Source organism: Oratosquilla oratoria, chromosome 18 (genome assembly GCF_046742065.1).
Source record: "Oratosquilla oratoria isolate Oo_2021 chromosome 18, ASM4674206v1, whole genome shotgun sequence".
NCBI lineage: Eukaryota > Metazoa > Arthropoda > Malacostraca > Stomatopoda > Squillidae > Oratosquilla > Oratosquilla oratoria.
In genome coordinates, this window is record NC_134794.1 from 18,910,063 (window position 1) to 18,929,048 (window position 18,986).

The 18,986-nt window shown below is 39.7% G+C and overlaps 1 protein-coding gene across 1 annotated transcript; it reads left to right on the top strand.

Annotated features, from left to right (window-relative positions):
• The first annotated feature begins 12,624 nt into the window (after positions 1 to 12,624).
• LOC143035107 (glutathione S-transferase 1-1-like) lies at positions 12,625 to 18,331 on the top strand. The gene is made up of 2 exons (XM_076201672.1): positions 12,625 to 12,870; positions 17,581 to 18,331. Exons 1-2 carry the CDS (start codon positions 12,671 to 12,673, stop codon positions 17,618 to 17,620), a joined length of 240 nt encoding a protein of 79 aa, XP_076057787.1. The 5' UTR covers positions 12,625 to 12,670; the 3' UTR covers positions 17,621 to 18,331.
• Positions 18,332 to 18,986: the final 655 nt, after the last annotated feature.

The following is an 18,986-nucleotide window of genomic DNA, read 5'->3' on the forward strand; positions in this document are numbered from 1 at the left end:
CAAAATTGCGTGTATATAAATGTAAATTTTAGAATCATAAGCAACATAAGTATAGCAGATCGAATACCATAAACATCATCAACGTCATCATCGACAAAAAGTGTTGGCATTAGAACTAAGATATACTGCTAGTTTAGCTTTTCGTAATTTATCAAAACATATTATTATTGAAAGCAAATACAACAGTTGCAGTAGTTTTGCAAGTGCTGTAAGTCTTACCAAGTAAATCCTTTGAAGTAGACTTAGGGTAACATATCCTCTTATAAACGAAAAATAATCTCTACTCAAACAATGTTGATACGCTTAAACCTCCGACCTGATACTTTTCCCTCTCAAGGATAGAACCGATGTTTATTTCCAACAAAATGCTCACAGGACTCCATACTGTCGAGTAAAATTAATATACTATGTTTATGTCTGACGTCAATATCTTCTTTCTAAAAACAAAAGACATGAGAGGAGATTCTTCGAACTGTGGTTTCTCTCGTTTGATGAATTACTTCGAGGAAACATCTGGTGTCAAGTGGAGACAGCTTGACATTACGTCAGTCTGGCATGTGCATCATGAAAAATTCCATTACCCATACTTTTTCTTCTTTTTTTTAACAACATTGACGTTGATAGCAAGCTCATCGTTATAACGCAGTGGTGTATCTTGATTTAATTTAAACTTTTTATTTTGTTTACTTTAATTTTATTTACTTTAATTTGGTTTAATTTGGTTTAATTTGGTTTACTTTAATTTACTTTAATTTGGTTTAATTTGGTTTAATTTGGTTTACTTTAATTCATCGTTATAACGCAGTGGTGTATCTTGATTTAATCTAAACTTATTTTACTTTGACTTTAATTTGATTTAACTTAATTTAATTTAATCTAATTCAATTCAATTTAATTTCATCTTATTGTATTTACTTATTCATTTACTTTTACGTCACGCATCGGAATTTCCTATTTGTCATTAGATGTTTCGGGAAAAGGAAAAGAGAAAAATGATTAGTCGAAGAAGGGTAGAAGACAATGTTGTCACTGTCTTCATCTTTTGCATACCGACATAGTGAAACTGAACGCAACTCTTCCAAAAACCATCGTTAAACACACATTGGAATCTATATTTTTCACTTATATACATATATAATATATATATATACATATGAACTTTTTTCATCAACACTGCAGAAACAGAACAATGTTATTCGCTGAGAAAAGGCAATACAATGATTTATTCTGAACAGTTGACGGGCTATGACGTCATGTCGACAGCTCGCTGAAATGACTTGGAACTTAACCTATTCTGGTCGGCTCGGGTTCCTAATGCTCGGGAGGATTGTGAGACGGACATGGACGCGCGCACACACACACACACACACACACACACACACACACACACACACACACACTTAGAGAGGCAGAGAGGGAGAAATACACTGAGGGTAGAATTGTTGACATCTAGAAACTAATATACATGGAAGTAGAAGACTGGAGGAAGATACTGGATATAGCATGAAGGTGAATGAGGTAGAAGGCGCTTTAAAGTCGCATGGCGAAATAAAGAAAATGTCATTGGAAGCAGCGATGGAACGAATGCACGAAACAATATTTCTGTCGACTGTTACTTATAGAACCTGGGTGATTGATGCAATAGAGAACAGCCAATTGGAGGCAGTGGAGATGAGTTGTTTGAGGGTTGTCTACGGATTTTAGAAATACGACAAAGAGAGGGAGGAGGGAAGATGGGACTAGGAGAGGGAAAGAGTGGAGAACTACGAGCAACCTGGGACGGTTTGGTCATGTTATGAGAATGGATGAAAGTAGATAACCCCAAGGGGATTATGAAAGTCCTTCTGGAAGTAAAAACAAGAGGCAAATCAAGGAAAAGGAAGGTAGATAGAGGGAATGAAGCAGAATAAGCTTGAGACCAAGTTGTCGAAGCTGAAATGTGTGTGTGGGTGATGGAGTTGGATAAGAATATATAGATCAATTTTTTCAAAAAATTCTTTCTCCTTATACCCTCAGAAGTCATACTCCATTCTTCTACCACGTATTCCTTACTTGGGAAGCACTATTTTGGTGAAATAATTATGCAGCAATATGGAAAGAACAATAAAGTGTAGTTGACTTTATCCTATTTTTTCATTTTGTATCATAGCGTGTCTCATGCGTTGATTGTATTAAATGAGCATCGTGTGAATTTGTTGCGATATTACAAGGAAGTGGCGTATCCCGAGGAATCCAAGGATACGCGTACGCCAAGGGTACGCGTACGCCAAGGATACGCGTACGCCAAGAATACGCGTACGCTAAGGATACGCGTACGCTAAGGGTAAGCGTACGCTAAGGGTACGCGTACGCCCAAGATTACGCATACTCCCAACCTGGGAACCTCTGGTATAGACGTCACTAAAGGCCCAACCTGTGCCATGGGCGGGGTTGAACTTGGAGATGAACTTGCAGCATTTCTGAGGAAGAAATGAGGTGGAATCTTCGCATGACTTGTTTAGGAAGGAATTCCCAAGATACGTGTGATGATGAAAGGATGGGGGTGCTCCTCTCCCACGCCTATGCAGCTCGTTTTACGGGTAACAATGCATAAACTGATAATGAATAGGTGTTACTTCAGCGTGGAGTCTACCAGGTTATTTACACCTTTGCTTGCGGTCTACCTGACTATAGACTATGGACTATCTTAGAAAGACCATCCGATCGCCCGGGATCGGTGTGTGTGTGGGAGGGGAACAAATGTCTGTAAGAAAATGGGAAGATAATAGTGTATAAAAGTCGGCTATTACCAATAAGCGCAATTTCAGGGCGATTCTCTAAGGGGCGATGGTAATCATGGTGCGGAAGGAATGGGCGGGAACTTGGACGGCGGGACTGAAGCCTGCATCTTGAGCAAGCAAAAGCAGAGAAAATGGTAGGAGGCGTAGTGGTAGAGAAAGGTTGAAAAACGAATTTTTTTTTAGTGGAAAGTAAACTGAAATGAGAAGATGTAGTACAAAAGTTAGAAAGGAAGCGAATTTTAGTCGAAGAAAAAGTACGTATAGATGTTTGCGTGTGCGGCGTGCTTATTTTCGTGAGGAGTGTGTATGTATCATACGTGAAGAGAGTAGGATTCACTTCCCGCGTGTGCTCCCGGAGATTGGGCCCTACCGGGGCTGGGCGGTGATGACGAGTCAGCGGGCGATAACTGGAGCGTAGCCTAAAGAGTAGATCCGATGGGCAGTGCGGTGGGCAAGCGGGCGAGAGTAGATTTATGAGAGTCTCTTTTCTTCCGAGCACAACTCTGAAAACAGAGAATTACGTGACTCGGGAAACGTGTCAAATGTACATCACTGTAAAAAGCGGGAGGTACATTGTATGTATTTGTTTAAATTGTGAGCCCATTTGCTAGCGTCAACGAAGAGGTCAGGCGTGTGCCGGACCGGTCAGCATCAGAGGAAAGAAAAACCTCCTCTGCTACGACCGGCCGGCGAAGAGCGGTGGGTGGAGAATACAAGGGCTGGAGCTAGGAGCGACGTCTGACCTCTGCTGAGCCTGTGTTGGTCATCTACCTGATATTTTCATCAGGATGGAGCCTATTTCTAACACAATAAATATATGTTTACTGTTTATGCGTATACTTTGTCCCACCGACCCTCTCTAGGGCATAAAGTACGATGACTCGACAATATGGAGATTTCTCACCTAATCCACGAAGAGATCGTGACCACCGAAAGTTTTACGGGGATGGGGGGGGGGAGGGTAGTAGGTAAACTCGGGCTACTTTTTGCCTCGTTTCATATCCGCTCCAGTCGAGAACGGAATCTCGAATGCCGCATTATCATTCCAACGGTCTACGGATGTTTGTACCAGTTACGCTAAACCGGGGTCATCTTCATTCATCTCAGCGGATTAGCTCAGCACTGGATGGAGTAAAACTTCAATATGCTCTTTAAAGACGTGCCCTATATATCCCGTTCTTTCTTTTGCTCTCTCTCTCTCTCTCTCTCTGGCTTCTTGTGTGTGTGTGTGTGTGTGTATGTTTGTGCATTTACTTAATTATATTTCTTAATTGTAGTATCCAGGAGAGGGACAATGTTCGTGGGGTCCTGTCTCTTAATCTCCAATTATCATATCTAGCTTCATATTACAAGTATATGTGCGTGTTTGTGTGTGTGTGTGTGTGTGTGTGTGTGTGTGTGTGTGTGTGTGTGTGTGTGTGTGTGAGGGAGATAGAGAGACAGAGAGAGAGAGAGAGAGAGAGAGAGAGAGAGAGAGAGAGAGAGCATTCTACACGTATTCAGCAACGGCTATATAGAAACAAAAAATAAAACACAAATAAAAATAAAGATAAATGTCAAAACACAAGATCCTTGCCGAAGTTGGAGCTGCTATGACACACCCTCCCCTCCTCCCCACCCCGCAACCTTTTCCCCAAAGATGAAGATTGAGTGAAAGGTTGGTGGAAAGATGTCAGAGAGGAGGAGCTTACTATCTCCCAGTTGAGGAACAGTGAACATGAGTCTTCATTCTTGCGAAAAGATCCTTATACAGAAATAGAAGTGATATGTTTGGTTTTCTACCTTCATCATGCCGCAGAACTCTTTCTCTATTGATTTTCTCCCTCTCAGGATTTACCAGCGCCAAATATTTTATGTGAATGAAATATGGAAGGAATATACCAATGGACTTTTCATTGTTTTTGAGTTAGTATTGCAACTTCGATATATGGTGATGCAGAAGACTACTACCATATCTTTCTGTAAGAAGTTTCTTAGAAGACTGGATTGTTATTCCAGCGATTGAGGTTATAAGGATCATGTTTCCTGCGATCACCTCCCCTTTTGAGCAAGATAGCCGTTACAAATACGCAATATCCCCTAACACCCGTCATAATAGTAGCATCTTATACATTGATTTATACTGTTTCACCGTATGTGTTGGATAGAAGAAAAGTGTGGTCCCTTTACTGTATATATCAGCGTTCCTCAACCGGTGTTCCCCGGAACCCTAATATTCCGTAAAAGGTCCCTTAGGGTTCCGCGAGAACAAGTGAGATAAGCTAATGCACTTTTTATTTTTTTAAATTTCATATACGTAATATAATTAAACACGCACGGTATATTCTTGGTTATTGTAATAATATAATATAGACATCATTCTATCTAACCTATTATTGCGATGAAAGTAAAATGAGAAAGGTATGGTATATGTGTTTTTTTTTGTTTTTTTTTTTGCGCAGGGGTTCTTTGAGACATGCAATTTATTTTAAAGGTTACGCAAGAGTAAAAAGGTTAAGAAACGCTGGTATATATGAATGAATGATCAACTTTGTATAAATTGCGCTTCCTAAAAGTTTCTCCTTGTCCGAATTCTGTGCCTTGCATTCGAGTTTAACAAATCCCTCAGCAATAAGCACAACCTTTCTCACTTTTTATTCTTCTTTTTTTCACTGTACCCATATCCTCACTATCCTCCCATTCTATTTCCATTAATTCTTCTCCACCTTCGTGTTTCCTTCTCTTTCTTCCTTTCTCTAATGTCTCCATTCCGTTTCCCTCACGGCACACGGCTCCGCTCTTTTAGCCTGAATCTCGTTTCTCTTAATCGTCCATAGCCCTTAATTCCACCTCCTCTTCTTCTGCATCTTGGTATCCACCCCCTCCTCCTTTCCGTTCCCTCCTCACTTCCATTCTTGTTTGCTTTCTGTAAGTTTCCTCTTTTCACCCTTCCCCCCTTTAACTGAGGTTTTGGATTTCTTTATTTTTTGTTATTTCATGTATGAAAATATAACTTAGAAGAAGTTAGAACACTAATATGCACGTTTCTAGCATTTCATAGTCTTGATTTTATCCAAACAGTGTGATCTTAAAAGTGTCTGATAGCAGACGAAATTTTCAATGTCGTAGTTACATTTTCCACCGCTAGGGCAACTGATGACGTAAGGGCTGTTGTTTACATTCTAGGCTATGGCCAGCGATACGAAAGTGACTTCACATCGAGTGAAGATGAATTATCGGATTTGGATGCCAAGCTTCATATTTACAGGCAAAAGTTTCAAGGATTGATGAATTACAAATTGTTGTTATCTGTGATTAGTTACAATAAAATAGGCTTATGTAGCAAAGATAATAGAGGAATCATTTGACTAAAGGGGAGAGGAAGGCTAGCTAAAGATACTCACAGTTATGTCTATAAAATTATCTGCCATAGGTAGTGGTTGCTGGGGGGGGGGAGAGAAGCCATCAATCATATGCCTGATACTGTCACCATTGTCACTTTCACATTCCACCTCAACTTCGCTGATAGTGGTACTTGTAGATTGTGATTATTCATCATAGGCACTTTGTAACAGCTGAAAAAAAATAATTAGGTCTATATCAGTACGAACTCCTTAGTCAAAAAGTGACTAAGCCATACATCTAGCAAATATTCACCACCTCTTTGAAAGCCTTCTCAGTTGAGCCTGGTTAAATAAGAGTAACCTGATGTGTTCAAATTCATCGTGAATGTCTTGCCAGGTGTTTCTTTTGGCATAAACAGCAACATTTTTTTTTTTTTTTTTGTAATTGCTGCTGCATTGGCCCCTGGTGTTCATAACAGTCTCGTTATTAGTGGCCTTTGTGAATACGGAGGATTTAATTTTGTTGTTAATGTTAACGAGGACGTCTAGGAAAGGCAAGAGACCTCGAAATCTGTAGATACTGGTACCCAGGTGAATATTGGAAACTTCTGTTCCACTTTGAACAATGACGAACAAAAAAAAAAAAAAAAAAAAAAAAAAAAAAAAAAAAAAAAAAAAAAAAAAAAAAAAAAAAAAAAAAAAAAAAAAAAAAAAAGGTCTTCCGCAATTTTGAGCGATCAGCTATACAGATCGTCAGAATGTCAGTGGCTAACCAATTGAACAAAAATAAATATTATTATTATCAATAGTATAACCTACATTGATGAATAATGCATACATGCATACACACATGCATGCATGCATACATACATATATGCATACATACGTGCATACTGTATATACATATATACATACATACATGTATGCATACAAACATGCATGCATACTTATATGCATGCAAACATACTCGTACCCACAGACATACATACTCACATACATATATACATACACACATGCATACATACATACATACATATATGCATGCATGTATACATATATATATATATATATATATATATATATATGATATTATATATAATATATATGATATATATATATATATAATATATGTCACAATTTTGCATTGTGACATACGGAATACAATTAATTTGCATTCTTTTTCGTCTGCTTTCAAACCCCAGCTACCAAATACTTTCGCTCGTGGGCCTAGCCGACGCAGGTTTCATTGGCTTTCGTCTGCGTTCACCCTGTTTCGGCCCTCATTTCCCTCCCCTCTTGGGAATTACTGGAACTCAGACTTCTAGTAACTACTCCTTGACATTTTCCCTTCTCCTCATCCTCATTACCTATTGTGCCAATTTGGCAATCAATCACAGTGCCTTAGCGAAGTTTAGAGAGACCCCTATCTACGATGGGAAACCCTCCCCCCTCCCTTTAGTGCCATTGTACATCTACTTGCGTGCAAGGTCACGAATGTCCAATATTGATTGTGGGATTCCACCATTTCTCAAGTGTACTGTTACTTATTACATTTGTAAGTTGCTGCTCTATGATTAGTCTGTATGTTTCGTTTGAGTGTTACCATTACGGTTTAGGTGTAACGGTCTTTTCCCCCCTCCCTGCGCGTTTGTCAAATAATTGTCTAGACTAGTTAAATTAGAATAATTAGGATCGTATCTTACCCACTCGTGAATAGTGTTTCCCCTCAAGGAACAATTGGAACTGTTTCAAAATCCACATAAACATTGATAGGTGCTCCCTTCAAATATCTCGAAGGGAAATTGAAGGAAATGGCAACAGTGTACACTCTACTATGGGCATCTTGACCCAAGCGTGAGTGCCTATGGGCAGTCTAGCGTGGGTTCCCATCCATGTAGGAACTCCTACACGGTCTCGGAAGATTCAGGTGCATCGATCTCGCACAGTGGATACGATGAGTTCCTTTCGTTATTACGAACTGGTTAAACGTCATCCAATATTCAAGGCGGAGTGACCATCAGTGACAGGTGAACACGTGAAACTTTTTAGTGATGAACTCAGTGCTACGGAGTTCCGTGTTACCGGTGATCAGGATCTTATCAACATCGCGTAGACTACCAGGATCATCTCATCAAGACCGCCAGATGCAGATACATCCCCTTTCGGGACATCCAGACCGGAGGGACATTGGCAGAATTGCGGAGAGACGCCTACCCAGCCGTCTTCAGTGCCCGCCCGGAGATGCCAACTGTAACCAGGCAGTTCCCGCCCATCGCCAACAAAGGCCTCATCCGAGGTGTGAAGCCGTGCTCGCCTGAATCCACTCCCACTACCCACATTAGATGCTAAGTTCAATTTATTTGATGTTACTGTAAGATGTTTAGTTGAAGCGCAGGGAGACAGAGTACGATAGGAACCATTAATTAACTTTTAGACCTACCTTTATAGACTATACTAACCATATTTGATATTTGAACAAGTTATCAATTAAAAGTCACATTAGGAATTCTGGGTTTCATTACCCAAAGACGGTCATCTTTATGAGTTGTCCCCACACCCCTCTTTGATTTAATTATCTACACGCTTGCTGTGAGGAAGCACGCGTGGTCCCGTGTGGTAATGCGAATTTCCCGGACTTCGGCTTTTCCACTGAGATTATCATCCTCCTCCATTCTTCACTCCCTTGAGGTACGTATTTCCCCACGCCCCCTCAACCACCTCCTCCTCCTTCCACTGTCCAGGAAATTTGTAATAGTATGTATGTATATATGAAAGTATGCAGACATGTATATATACATTCATACATACATATATACATGCGTGCATATATGTATACATATTTTCATAGTTACATAGCCTAATGGATACATAGACATGTGTATATACATTCATATATGCATACATGCAGACATTTATGCATACATATTACCATGCATACAAGTGTACATGCGTGCATACAATAATACATATATAATTAGTTACATATTTGTATACATACACATGCGAATGCCTATATACACTCATATTTGTATACATTCATACATGCTTACATCCATATATACATGCATACAAGCGTATATGAATATATTCGTATATGCATGTATACGTATTCACATATATGCATACATATGTATACCTACATACATACATACATACACACACACATACATAAATACATGCATACATACATACACTCATACATACACGTGTATTTGTACACATATCCATAGTTATATGTACGCACACATACAAATGTGTATGCCTCCATACATAAATACGTATATAAATACATGCGTAATTACATATATACGTGTATACATACATGCATACATACATACACGAAAGCACATACCCAAACATCCTTCATCCGAGACGCCTGTTTGTCAGTCGTGGATCTGTCATCTTGCCGAAGAACCCCGAGACCATTTGGGGGACTTTGGCGACAAACGGACACTACTTGCCGTGCTCGGCCAGACTCGGTCGCAGAGGACAGCGGACAACGAGAAGGATACATAATATAGAAAGGAATTAAGAAGAGCGGAAATGGAATATGTTGATAAATGACTCTCTATGGAGCTACGGACGGAATACAGGACATACGTAGGCGATTTCGGTGACGACGGCCGAAGAAGGACACAGCGGCCGAGCCTTTCTGGTCCTGGAGGAAGGAAGGCGGAGAGCCTCCTTCGGCGAAGAAGAGTCCGCGCAGCTCCTCCAGGAGCTTGGCACGTGGAGGAGATCGGGAAAAGGGCTTTGGTGCGTGGACCGACGGAAACAAATTAATCCGTTCTATTTTTTTTTTTTTTTTTTTTTTTTTTTTACCGGCTGAGGGTGAGGGTGGGATAAGTAGTCGGCTTTGGTGCGCGGACCGACTGAAACAAATTAATCCGGTCTATTTTTTTTTTTTTTTTTTTTTTTTTTTTTTTTTTTTTCCGGCTGAAGGTGGGAAAAGTGGTCGGCTTTGGTAGGCGGACCGACTCTTCGATTTCTTTTTCCCCGGCGGAAGGTGGGGAAAATTGGTCGGCTTTCGTGGGCGGGCCGACTGTTGGATTTTTTTTTTTTTTTTTTCCATCCGGTGGAGGGAGGGAAAAGTGGTCGGCTTTGGTGAGCGGGCCGACCGGTGGAAATTGATTCTTCCCCCTTTTTTTTTTTTATTTTTTTTTTCGGCGAGCCGACCGATACATTTTCCCCCGGTGGAGGGTGGGAAACGTGGTCGGCTTCGGTGGGCGGACCGACAGATGTATTTTTTTTTTTTTTTTTTTTTTTTTCTAATCAGACGGAGGGCGGGAAAATTGGTTGACTTTGGTGGGCAGGCCGACTATTTACCTTCTACTTCTTAATAAACCTAGTGTAGGCTATATCAGCTCGTGCTTCCGCTTTTTTACCTTTGCAACCAATGCACCTACGTGGACATGTTACACCATTTTGGACTCAGGGTCATGCCCACTGTTCAAAAACGATATTTTGGCAATATTTTTGACAATACCGAATTAACTGAATAGCAATCATGAATGGACATAATATAACTTTTCAAGAGGATCCTTAAGAACCCCGGCTCCTAGGGAACTTCCGCTTCTAAGGAACCCCCGTCTCCTAAGAAATCCCACCTCCTAAGGAACCAATGAGGCTATCACGTGATCTTCCTAGTAGACAGCATAACGTTTTTCATAATTCTAGAGACTGGAGAAGATAAATGGAAAGAATTAAGGACGATAAGTGAAGAGAAAAATGTTGCCGATATCTTCTGGGCTGATATGTTTTCTGTGGCGTAAAATTCGCGGTAGACCAAAGCTGACAATTCTCCATTTTCATTGGCTGTAGGGTTGTGACGTCATGAGTTACTTGACGTCACATCTTTCGGTCCTCTTCTCTCGAGCACAATTGGATAAGTACATATCTATCATACATGATTGTATTGTAAAACATTTAATGAAAATATAAGATGTGTTTTCACACAACAAACAAGGGAAAGAAGACTGTAATAGGGAAAATATATTTTTTCGTAACAACTATCGGGTGACGTCAAGTCGTAGCTGCAATCCATGGACCAATCAGAAAACGGTGAAGGTAGTGGGAGCAACTGGAAACTATTGTATCTTAGTATGAGCTCGAAGACCCATAATAGTTAATTGAACCATAAGTGCCTCCTTGTACAAAAATAAAGATGTTTGTATTATTCAGGATGCAAGACACGCCGATTTTTAAATTATCCTGTGGTATCTTAGACGTATTCTTCGTTGGCCCCTTACCCAGTCCAGAAATGTTTTCTTTTTCAATTCATCGCGTTTTCTTCCGTGAATTCAGGGAAGAGAGTATCAGATGACATTAGTCGTCGCTTCTAAGTCCGGAAGTATTATTAATAATTAATATTAACTATATCAACAACTAATTAACCAGTTAACTTAGAGTCCTGTTTTTCGGGATCTCATCTATTATTTCCTGTATCGAATTCCCATTTTCTATAAGTAAATCACATCTAACGTTGATTAGGCTTTTTTCAGTCTCCTTTCCTTGACAGTGAAACTCAGATGGTGAATTGGACCAGAAGTACCCTAGTTTTTAGTATGTACGTACCTAAGATGTTAAATAGATCTACATGAATATTGACAACGAATTCAGAACACCGATTAAAACATCGGAACAGTCTGTTTTTTGGAAACGCTGAATAGTTTAAATTCTTTCAAAACGTTGCAATAAAACATCAACTACAACTTGCCATACACGTTGCCAGATGTATGATGTCAACAGGTCGTATTTATGGAATTTTCACGGGCGTCTTGGCTAGTGTGTATCAAAAGTCTAGGACAAAAACATACATGCATATATCAAAGACTTTCCCCCCCTTACAAGAGAGGTTGCAAAAAAGAAAGAAAGAAAAAAATAAAATAAAAATAAAACATAGGTATAGAGACCACTCCCACCCATTCCACCCCCATCACACTCCACCTCCCTTCACCCTTTTCCCTCTCTCTTCTTGGCACCTCCTGGAAGACGGGTCATCCCTGCATCTTGTCCACTGCCCTGGGTCAGAAGCAGTGTCGCAAGGTACATCACATCCACAGCAAGGCCGCTTCATTAAATCGGCGACCCCCCTCTCTCCGTCCTCTCATGCAGAAAAAGAGAAGACGGGAAGAAATCCCTTCGGGTTGCGTCAATCTATCACTCATACATACTCCCTCACCCCCACCCCCACCCACTCTTCCTCATGTATCACAGCATCATCTATACACAACCATTCTCCATTCACCCCTAAATTCTGTCCTCTCCCGTCCTTCCTCAAAAGACATTCCCCTCTTTCCCAATGTCCCTTTCACCCCATCCATCCATCTCATCCTAGGTCGCCTCCTCATGTTCACTCCTTCCACCTCTGCCTTCCACACTTCTTTTACTAGTCTTTCTTCATTCATTCTTTCCATGTGTCCAAACCATCATAATACTCTTTCATCAACCCTATCTCCCAACTCCCTTTCCGTATATCATAACCCAAATCACAAAAATATGCATAATGAAAAAGAAACATCCTGTGCCCTGTCTCCACGCAGGAAAGAACCTCCATCTTAAGACATCATGACGATCGACTTTTATTACGCCCCTCCATCGCCCTTCTGCCGATCTGTCCTTCTGACAGCCAAGGCGATCGGCTTAGACCTGAACATGAAACTCGTCGACATCAACAACGGGGAGAACATGAAACCAGAGTTCATCGCCATCAACCCTCAGCACTGTGTCCCCACTTTAGTCGATGGAGACCTCAAACTATGGGAAAGGTGAGCACTATAACGCTTTGAATTTTGGTTGGTGTTTCACATGAAGTATTGAGAATTCAGGTATTGTCTTGTTCAAGGTATATTGTATATACTTCTAACACAATATATATATATATATATATATATATATATATATATATATATATATATATACAAAATGCTTCTTCCCCCTTATATGGGAGGTAGCCAGCCAAGGGATGTAACCACACCCACAATATTTCATTTCCCACAATGTCTTCCTGTCGACCCTGTCATAGTTCTTCTCTAAATCCACAAAACTCCCAAAACATTTCCATTAAAACAAAACAAAAAAACAAAAAACAATATGCGCGTATATATATCCACACATCCTCCACCTTAGATTCACGCTTTTCCTCCCAAATTACTCTGTCTGTTCCTCTCATGATGTTCTCAATGAACACCCTCCTATATACTTTCTAACTACAGTCAACAAACTGATACACATGGGAAACACACACACACACACACACACACACACACACACACACACACACACACACACACACACACACACACACACACACACACGGCCCGGTGGCGGATTGGTAAGGCACTGGCCTCACAAGCCGGAGAACCGGGGTTCGATTCCCCGGCCGGGCGGAGACAAGTTGGGTTTGTCTCCTTTCACGTGTAGCCCCTGTTCACCTAGCAGCGAGTAGGTACGGGACGTTAGTCAAGGAGTTGTGACCTTGCATTCCCGGTGTGTGGTGTGTGAGTGGTCTCAGACCTACCCAGAGATCTGCTAATAATGAGCTCTGAGCTCACTGCCGTAGGGTGGTGTCTGGCTGTCTCGAAAAGAGGCTGCAGCAGATCCGAGGTGAATACACACACACACACACACACACACATATATATATATATATATATATATATATATATATATATATATACATATGTGTGTGTGTGTGTCTATGTGTGTGTACATATATGAAAACAAATGAGGACATGATTTGGAAGATTTTAATGCTTTGACGTTTCGACCAATACAGATTGGTCAACCCACGTCCTCATATATAACTTTGTTTGTGAGTTTGTGTGACGTTTTCTTCTATAATCTCTGGATCCGAGCTATGTGTATCTACCTATCTCGAAGTACGCCCTCGATGTGAGTTTTCCCTCTTCGCTGCAGTTGAGATAAAATGATAAGATCACCACATGAAACACAAACACACTCGCACACGTATACACACTCGTGGCACAGTGGTAGAGTTCCTGGCCGCCACTACAGAGGTCTGGATTCGAACCCCGCCCAGGGCTGAAATAAATTCAGCATTGCTTTGTTGCGAGTCGTTACTCCAACTCTCGTGGGCGGGAAGCTGGGTGTGTGTGTGCGTGTAAGGTTACAGCACACAGACACACCGGGAGGGAAATAGCTGTCCATCACTATTCCAGCACGTGATCCAAGACAATGTTGAAACACACACACACACACACATTGTATATATATATATATATATATATATATATAAATATATATATATATATATATATATACACATACACACACACACACACCAAAAAGCTTTTCTGCAAAACTAGTCATGAATAAACACAGACCGACATTCCTGTGTTTCCTATTCCCACTTAAGTGATATAGCTAATCTATCAATTTTATAATTTTTTATCATCTTAGTGCCTTAAACTACTTAATTCTGTTTTGTAGATTTTTACTCATGTCTTTATTATCAAAGATTTAAACATCTTGTATTATAATCTTAAAGTTACCCATTAAAGCAGGATTTGTGGGTTGACCACGTTTCATATACAATATACAAATTATTTTCATATACAATATACAAATGGTTTTTTCACAATGGAGAGCGTTCACCCAGGCTTTGATACGAATGCCCATTGCTCATTGATGCTTAGGTTAAATTTCCAATAATAGAAATTGAGGGGAAGGGATTGTTACATTGTGTTAAATGATAAACACAGTATATAACTTCGCATAAAAGTATGGTAAATCGTATCTAGGAACTATTTTTTAATTGCACGATTAATTGAAAATACTAAGCTGTTCTTATCTTTAATCAAACATTCATCATCTGAAAAAAAAAGAAAAAAAAAAAAGGCGCCAGCGCCATCTTCCAATACGTTTAACAGTGAACGACTGTGGCGAACTCAACACAAACAGAATATTCCTCAGATAGTGATAGTGAAAATTCTTCCAATTCGAATGAAACTAAATTGTCAGAATCGGTTTATCTCACCGGGGATGAACTTCAGGATCGGGAGATCATGCCTGGGTTGCGAGGATATATGTTTGAGGCTACATATAGGGATATTAGCGATGGGAGTTACTCCGGTTCAGACACTGAAAATGGTGATGGCGACGACCAAAACAAAGGGGAAGACGAAACGTTTTGGCCAAATTGACGCACAAGTTGCACACAACTTTGTGGTTCGCACCTTTCATTGTCTTCTAAGTCTGAGGCTCTTTATTCAGTCTAGCAGAACCTCATGATTCAGCACAACTTGGATAACGGTGACCCTGGGAACCGCGCTTGTTTACATTCTTCTCATAGTGACACATACATCATGTAGGCCTAGCTTACATGTACATCATGTTCCAGGCCTAGGCCTAAGGACATACATGTGCATAGCCATGAACATGATGAAGCTATGACATCAGTGTTGGGTAGTACATGTACTTTTGTACAAGTATATTTTCATATACTTGTACTTGGAGTTTAAAAATTCAGTGATACTTGTAGGCATACTTCTACTTAGACCCAAAGTACTTGGAAAATACCAATTACATTCCGGTACAAATAAGTACATTGTATCTAACCAAAAATTATATACTGTATATAGATTCTAGAGAACTCTGTTATGATACTATTGAGTAAATGCACTTATTTGTTATTTTTAGTTATAAAACTTACCGGGTATATTAATTATATAGAACAAGGGACAAATTTTAATGCCTTGATATTTTCCTATACATTCTGCATGAACTTTAATTTTATTACTGATATGGGAAATATATGAATAAATTTTTGTATTTGCAGCATAGGAAATATTACTTATTCAAGTTATTCATAAAGTATATGTTCTTGTTTTGCAATTCTGTGATACAAGCTAACCCATGAGGTAAAATAAAGGTAAAATTTCCATTTAGTTTTCTGTATCGAATCCCACTTTTTAACAGTGTGCTTACCAATGTGTATAAACGAGTTTCTCGAGCAAATAGGTCTTTTTACGTCACCGGCTTGCTAGGTCTGTCATGACAACTCTCCCCTTTTACCCGGGCTTGGGACCGGCACGGGATTAAAATGTCATTTCCCATGGCAGAGTTGTGTACAAACGAAAACTATTAATTTTTTGTGCTTTACGAATCTTTGACAGGAATTTATTTGATCACATCACATCGATCGTTTGGACATGGTCAAAACGGAAGGAAATCGAGAAAATTACAATTCATTGCACAGTTATGCACGTCGTATGCACAAAATAAACAATGGGAGTTTTGTGTTTAGATTAACACGTCATCAAGATGGCGATCACTATTCCCGACTTTTGTAGCAGACGACTCGTTTTGGTGAAGTGAAAATGCCGATATAAACGTAAGAAAGTTCTAGGACGGGGGAAAATATATACATTTATTTAGATATAATCTAAAGGTCAATTAGGACAATTTGGGTTTGAAATACGTGATGTGCTTATCCTTTAAGGCTGCTCCTCATTTGATTTATTTATTCATTTATTCACTTTTGTATTTTCCGTCTGTATTTTTATGGTTTCCGAATATGAATTATGTTTCTACAAAAATGCATTCCCATTTGTGAATGCGCGTTGGTAGCTTAATCGGAAGCGTGCTGGTCTCATATTTGCTTAGGTGTGGGTTCGAACCCTGCACTCCTCTCCGATTACCAACAATGACTGTTACCTGTCCCAACATTTCAAATGCATAATAAGGCAATGGTGACGGCTCCGGCCGCAGATATTCAGCACCTCTTAGAATAAGCTCCTGACCTTCTTAATTAGTGAATGCAATTCTTCACACACGTGTATGCAGTTGCGAAATTCATCTCGGTCTCAGAAATCTTACTCATCGTCTCCATAACGAAGTCACATCAATGTATCTAATTTGTACTCATTTGTAATGTCATCATGATCAATTACAAGCTCAAATGTGCCCACTGAGTGTACAATGGGTCTCACTTCTGCGCAGTGGAACATGCACATCTGTGTACATCGTACATTTACGATACAGATGAATTTACGAGGTCATAATGACTCATTTACTTCGTAAACTTGAGACCTAGGGACAGCTGTACATAGCAAACTTACTGTTGTCCCAAACACCTACACCCTGCCATCTTCTGCACAGAAAATAAGAACAAGAAAAATATAATACTTTCAAGAATCTGCACAAAATAACTTTTTTTTTTATTAAGAATAAAGTTATATATCTCACTCATATACAGATATCCAACCAATTGCAGCGTATTACAGGTTTAATGTTAAATTTTCAGGCGTGATATATTTACCCCCTGGAATGTCATATTTTTACCCCTTCCTCTCAGGGAATACGCTTACCTAAAGAGGCAATCTTCGAAAAAAAAAAAAATGCTCCCTTCGTTTTCTATCATTATTATGTTTCATTTATTTATTTCGTTTATCTATTCTCTTTATTTATATATTCTATTTTTTCTATTTATTCATTTATATTTTTTCTCCACTTAGGCGGCATGTAAGTTTGACCTGTCGACCCACAAGAACGTGATGGCCTGGCTCGAACGCTGTCGACAACAAATGACTGACTATAACAAATGCAACGCGAACGGCGCCAAGATCATCGCCAGTTGGTTGAAGGGCGATTGCAGTTTCTGTCGCAATATATTGAGTCAATATCGTTGTTCTCCCTGTAGTACTTCCTTGATACGTTATCAATAATATTTGGCAATTCGGATTAGTAATATTGACACGATATATTGATTTGATCCTGATGTCTCTCACCCGAATTTACATGGCTCTGTTAATATTACCCTTACATTGTCGACAAACAACACATGCAACTGCGAATTGTTGGGCATCATTTGCCGTGTTGGGGATGCTGAGAGCTGAACAAAATCGTCTTGTCTGAGCCAGAATATAGTCTGTAAAGTGCGACATCTTAGCAAAGGGATTAGAAGACCTCTTCAACCCTTTCGGACCGAGGTGCTACCAACAACTGAAGGAAATCTTGTGGCGTTGTGTAATGAAAATTCGCAATAGTTTTGTCGTGCCAAGTGTTTAGAACAGTGGTTCCCAAACTTTTTTCTGTCATTTCCCCCTTGCACCCAGTTCAACCATCCAGATTTCCCCCTTTCATGTGTATGAGGGAAAGAGTAGTTAAAACACACTGTGACTATTTATTATTTTATTTTTCAAATGTACATATATACTGATAAACAGGCATTCTCTCTCTCTCTCTCTCTCTCTCTCTCTCTCTCTCTCTCTCAGACATGAGAAAATCCATCAGAGATTTTTTTTTAGGTAGGTAGTGTAATTATTTCCCCCCTGGTAGGTTCAAATTTCCCCCCAGGGGGAAATTTCCCCCAGTTTGGGAACCACTGGTTTAGGAGGTGCATTCGAGTGAGCCTGTAGATGTCATGCTGTAGGAAAAGTTCGTTTTTACTTAACCATGGCACAACTTACTATACATAGAAATCATGGGAAACACTAATCAATGATCAATGAATGTCATATTAAATGAACACGTCTTATGAGGAAAAGATTAAGAACATTCCATTCAAAGGTCAGTATTTAGATAAAGTCTCCATAGTAAAAACTCCGGACATCAAAATCTGACCCAGAAAGATATTGGAAATTATGCAAATATATCTTTCGTCGTTGAGTACTTGATATACAGTAGAATCCCGATTCTTCGATCATAATCCGTTCTAGAAAACTGTTCCAGAACCGATTTGGTCGAGGACCGAAACATGTTTATTGATCTGGTGGATACAGCTTTATTAAGGTGGTAGTTTCCCACGAAATATTGAATTTGGTCTCATTTTCCGTTTTTCTCCGTTCGGGTTAATCGACTATCGGAGCGAAGGGTAATCAAATATTTTGCTGGATAACCGATTTGTTGAGTTGCGAGGCGT

Coding starts and splice junctions, on each gene's coding strand:
- LOC143035107 (XM_076201672.1), top strand. CDS start 12,671: ATGACGATCGACTTTTATTACGCCCCTCCATCGCCCTTCTGCCGATCT. Junction 12,871..17,580: donor GACCTCAAACTATGGGAAAG/GTGAGCACTATA, acceptor TTCTCCACTTAG/GCGGCATGTAAGTTTGACCT.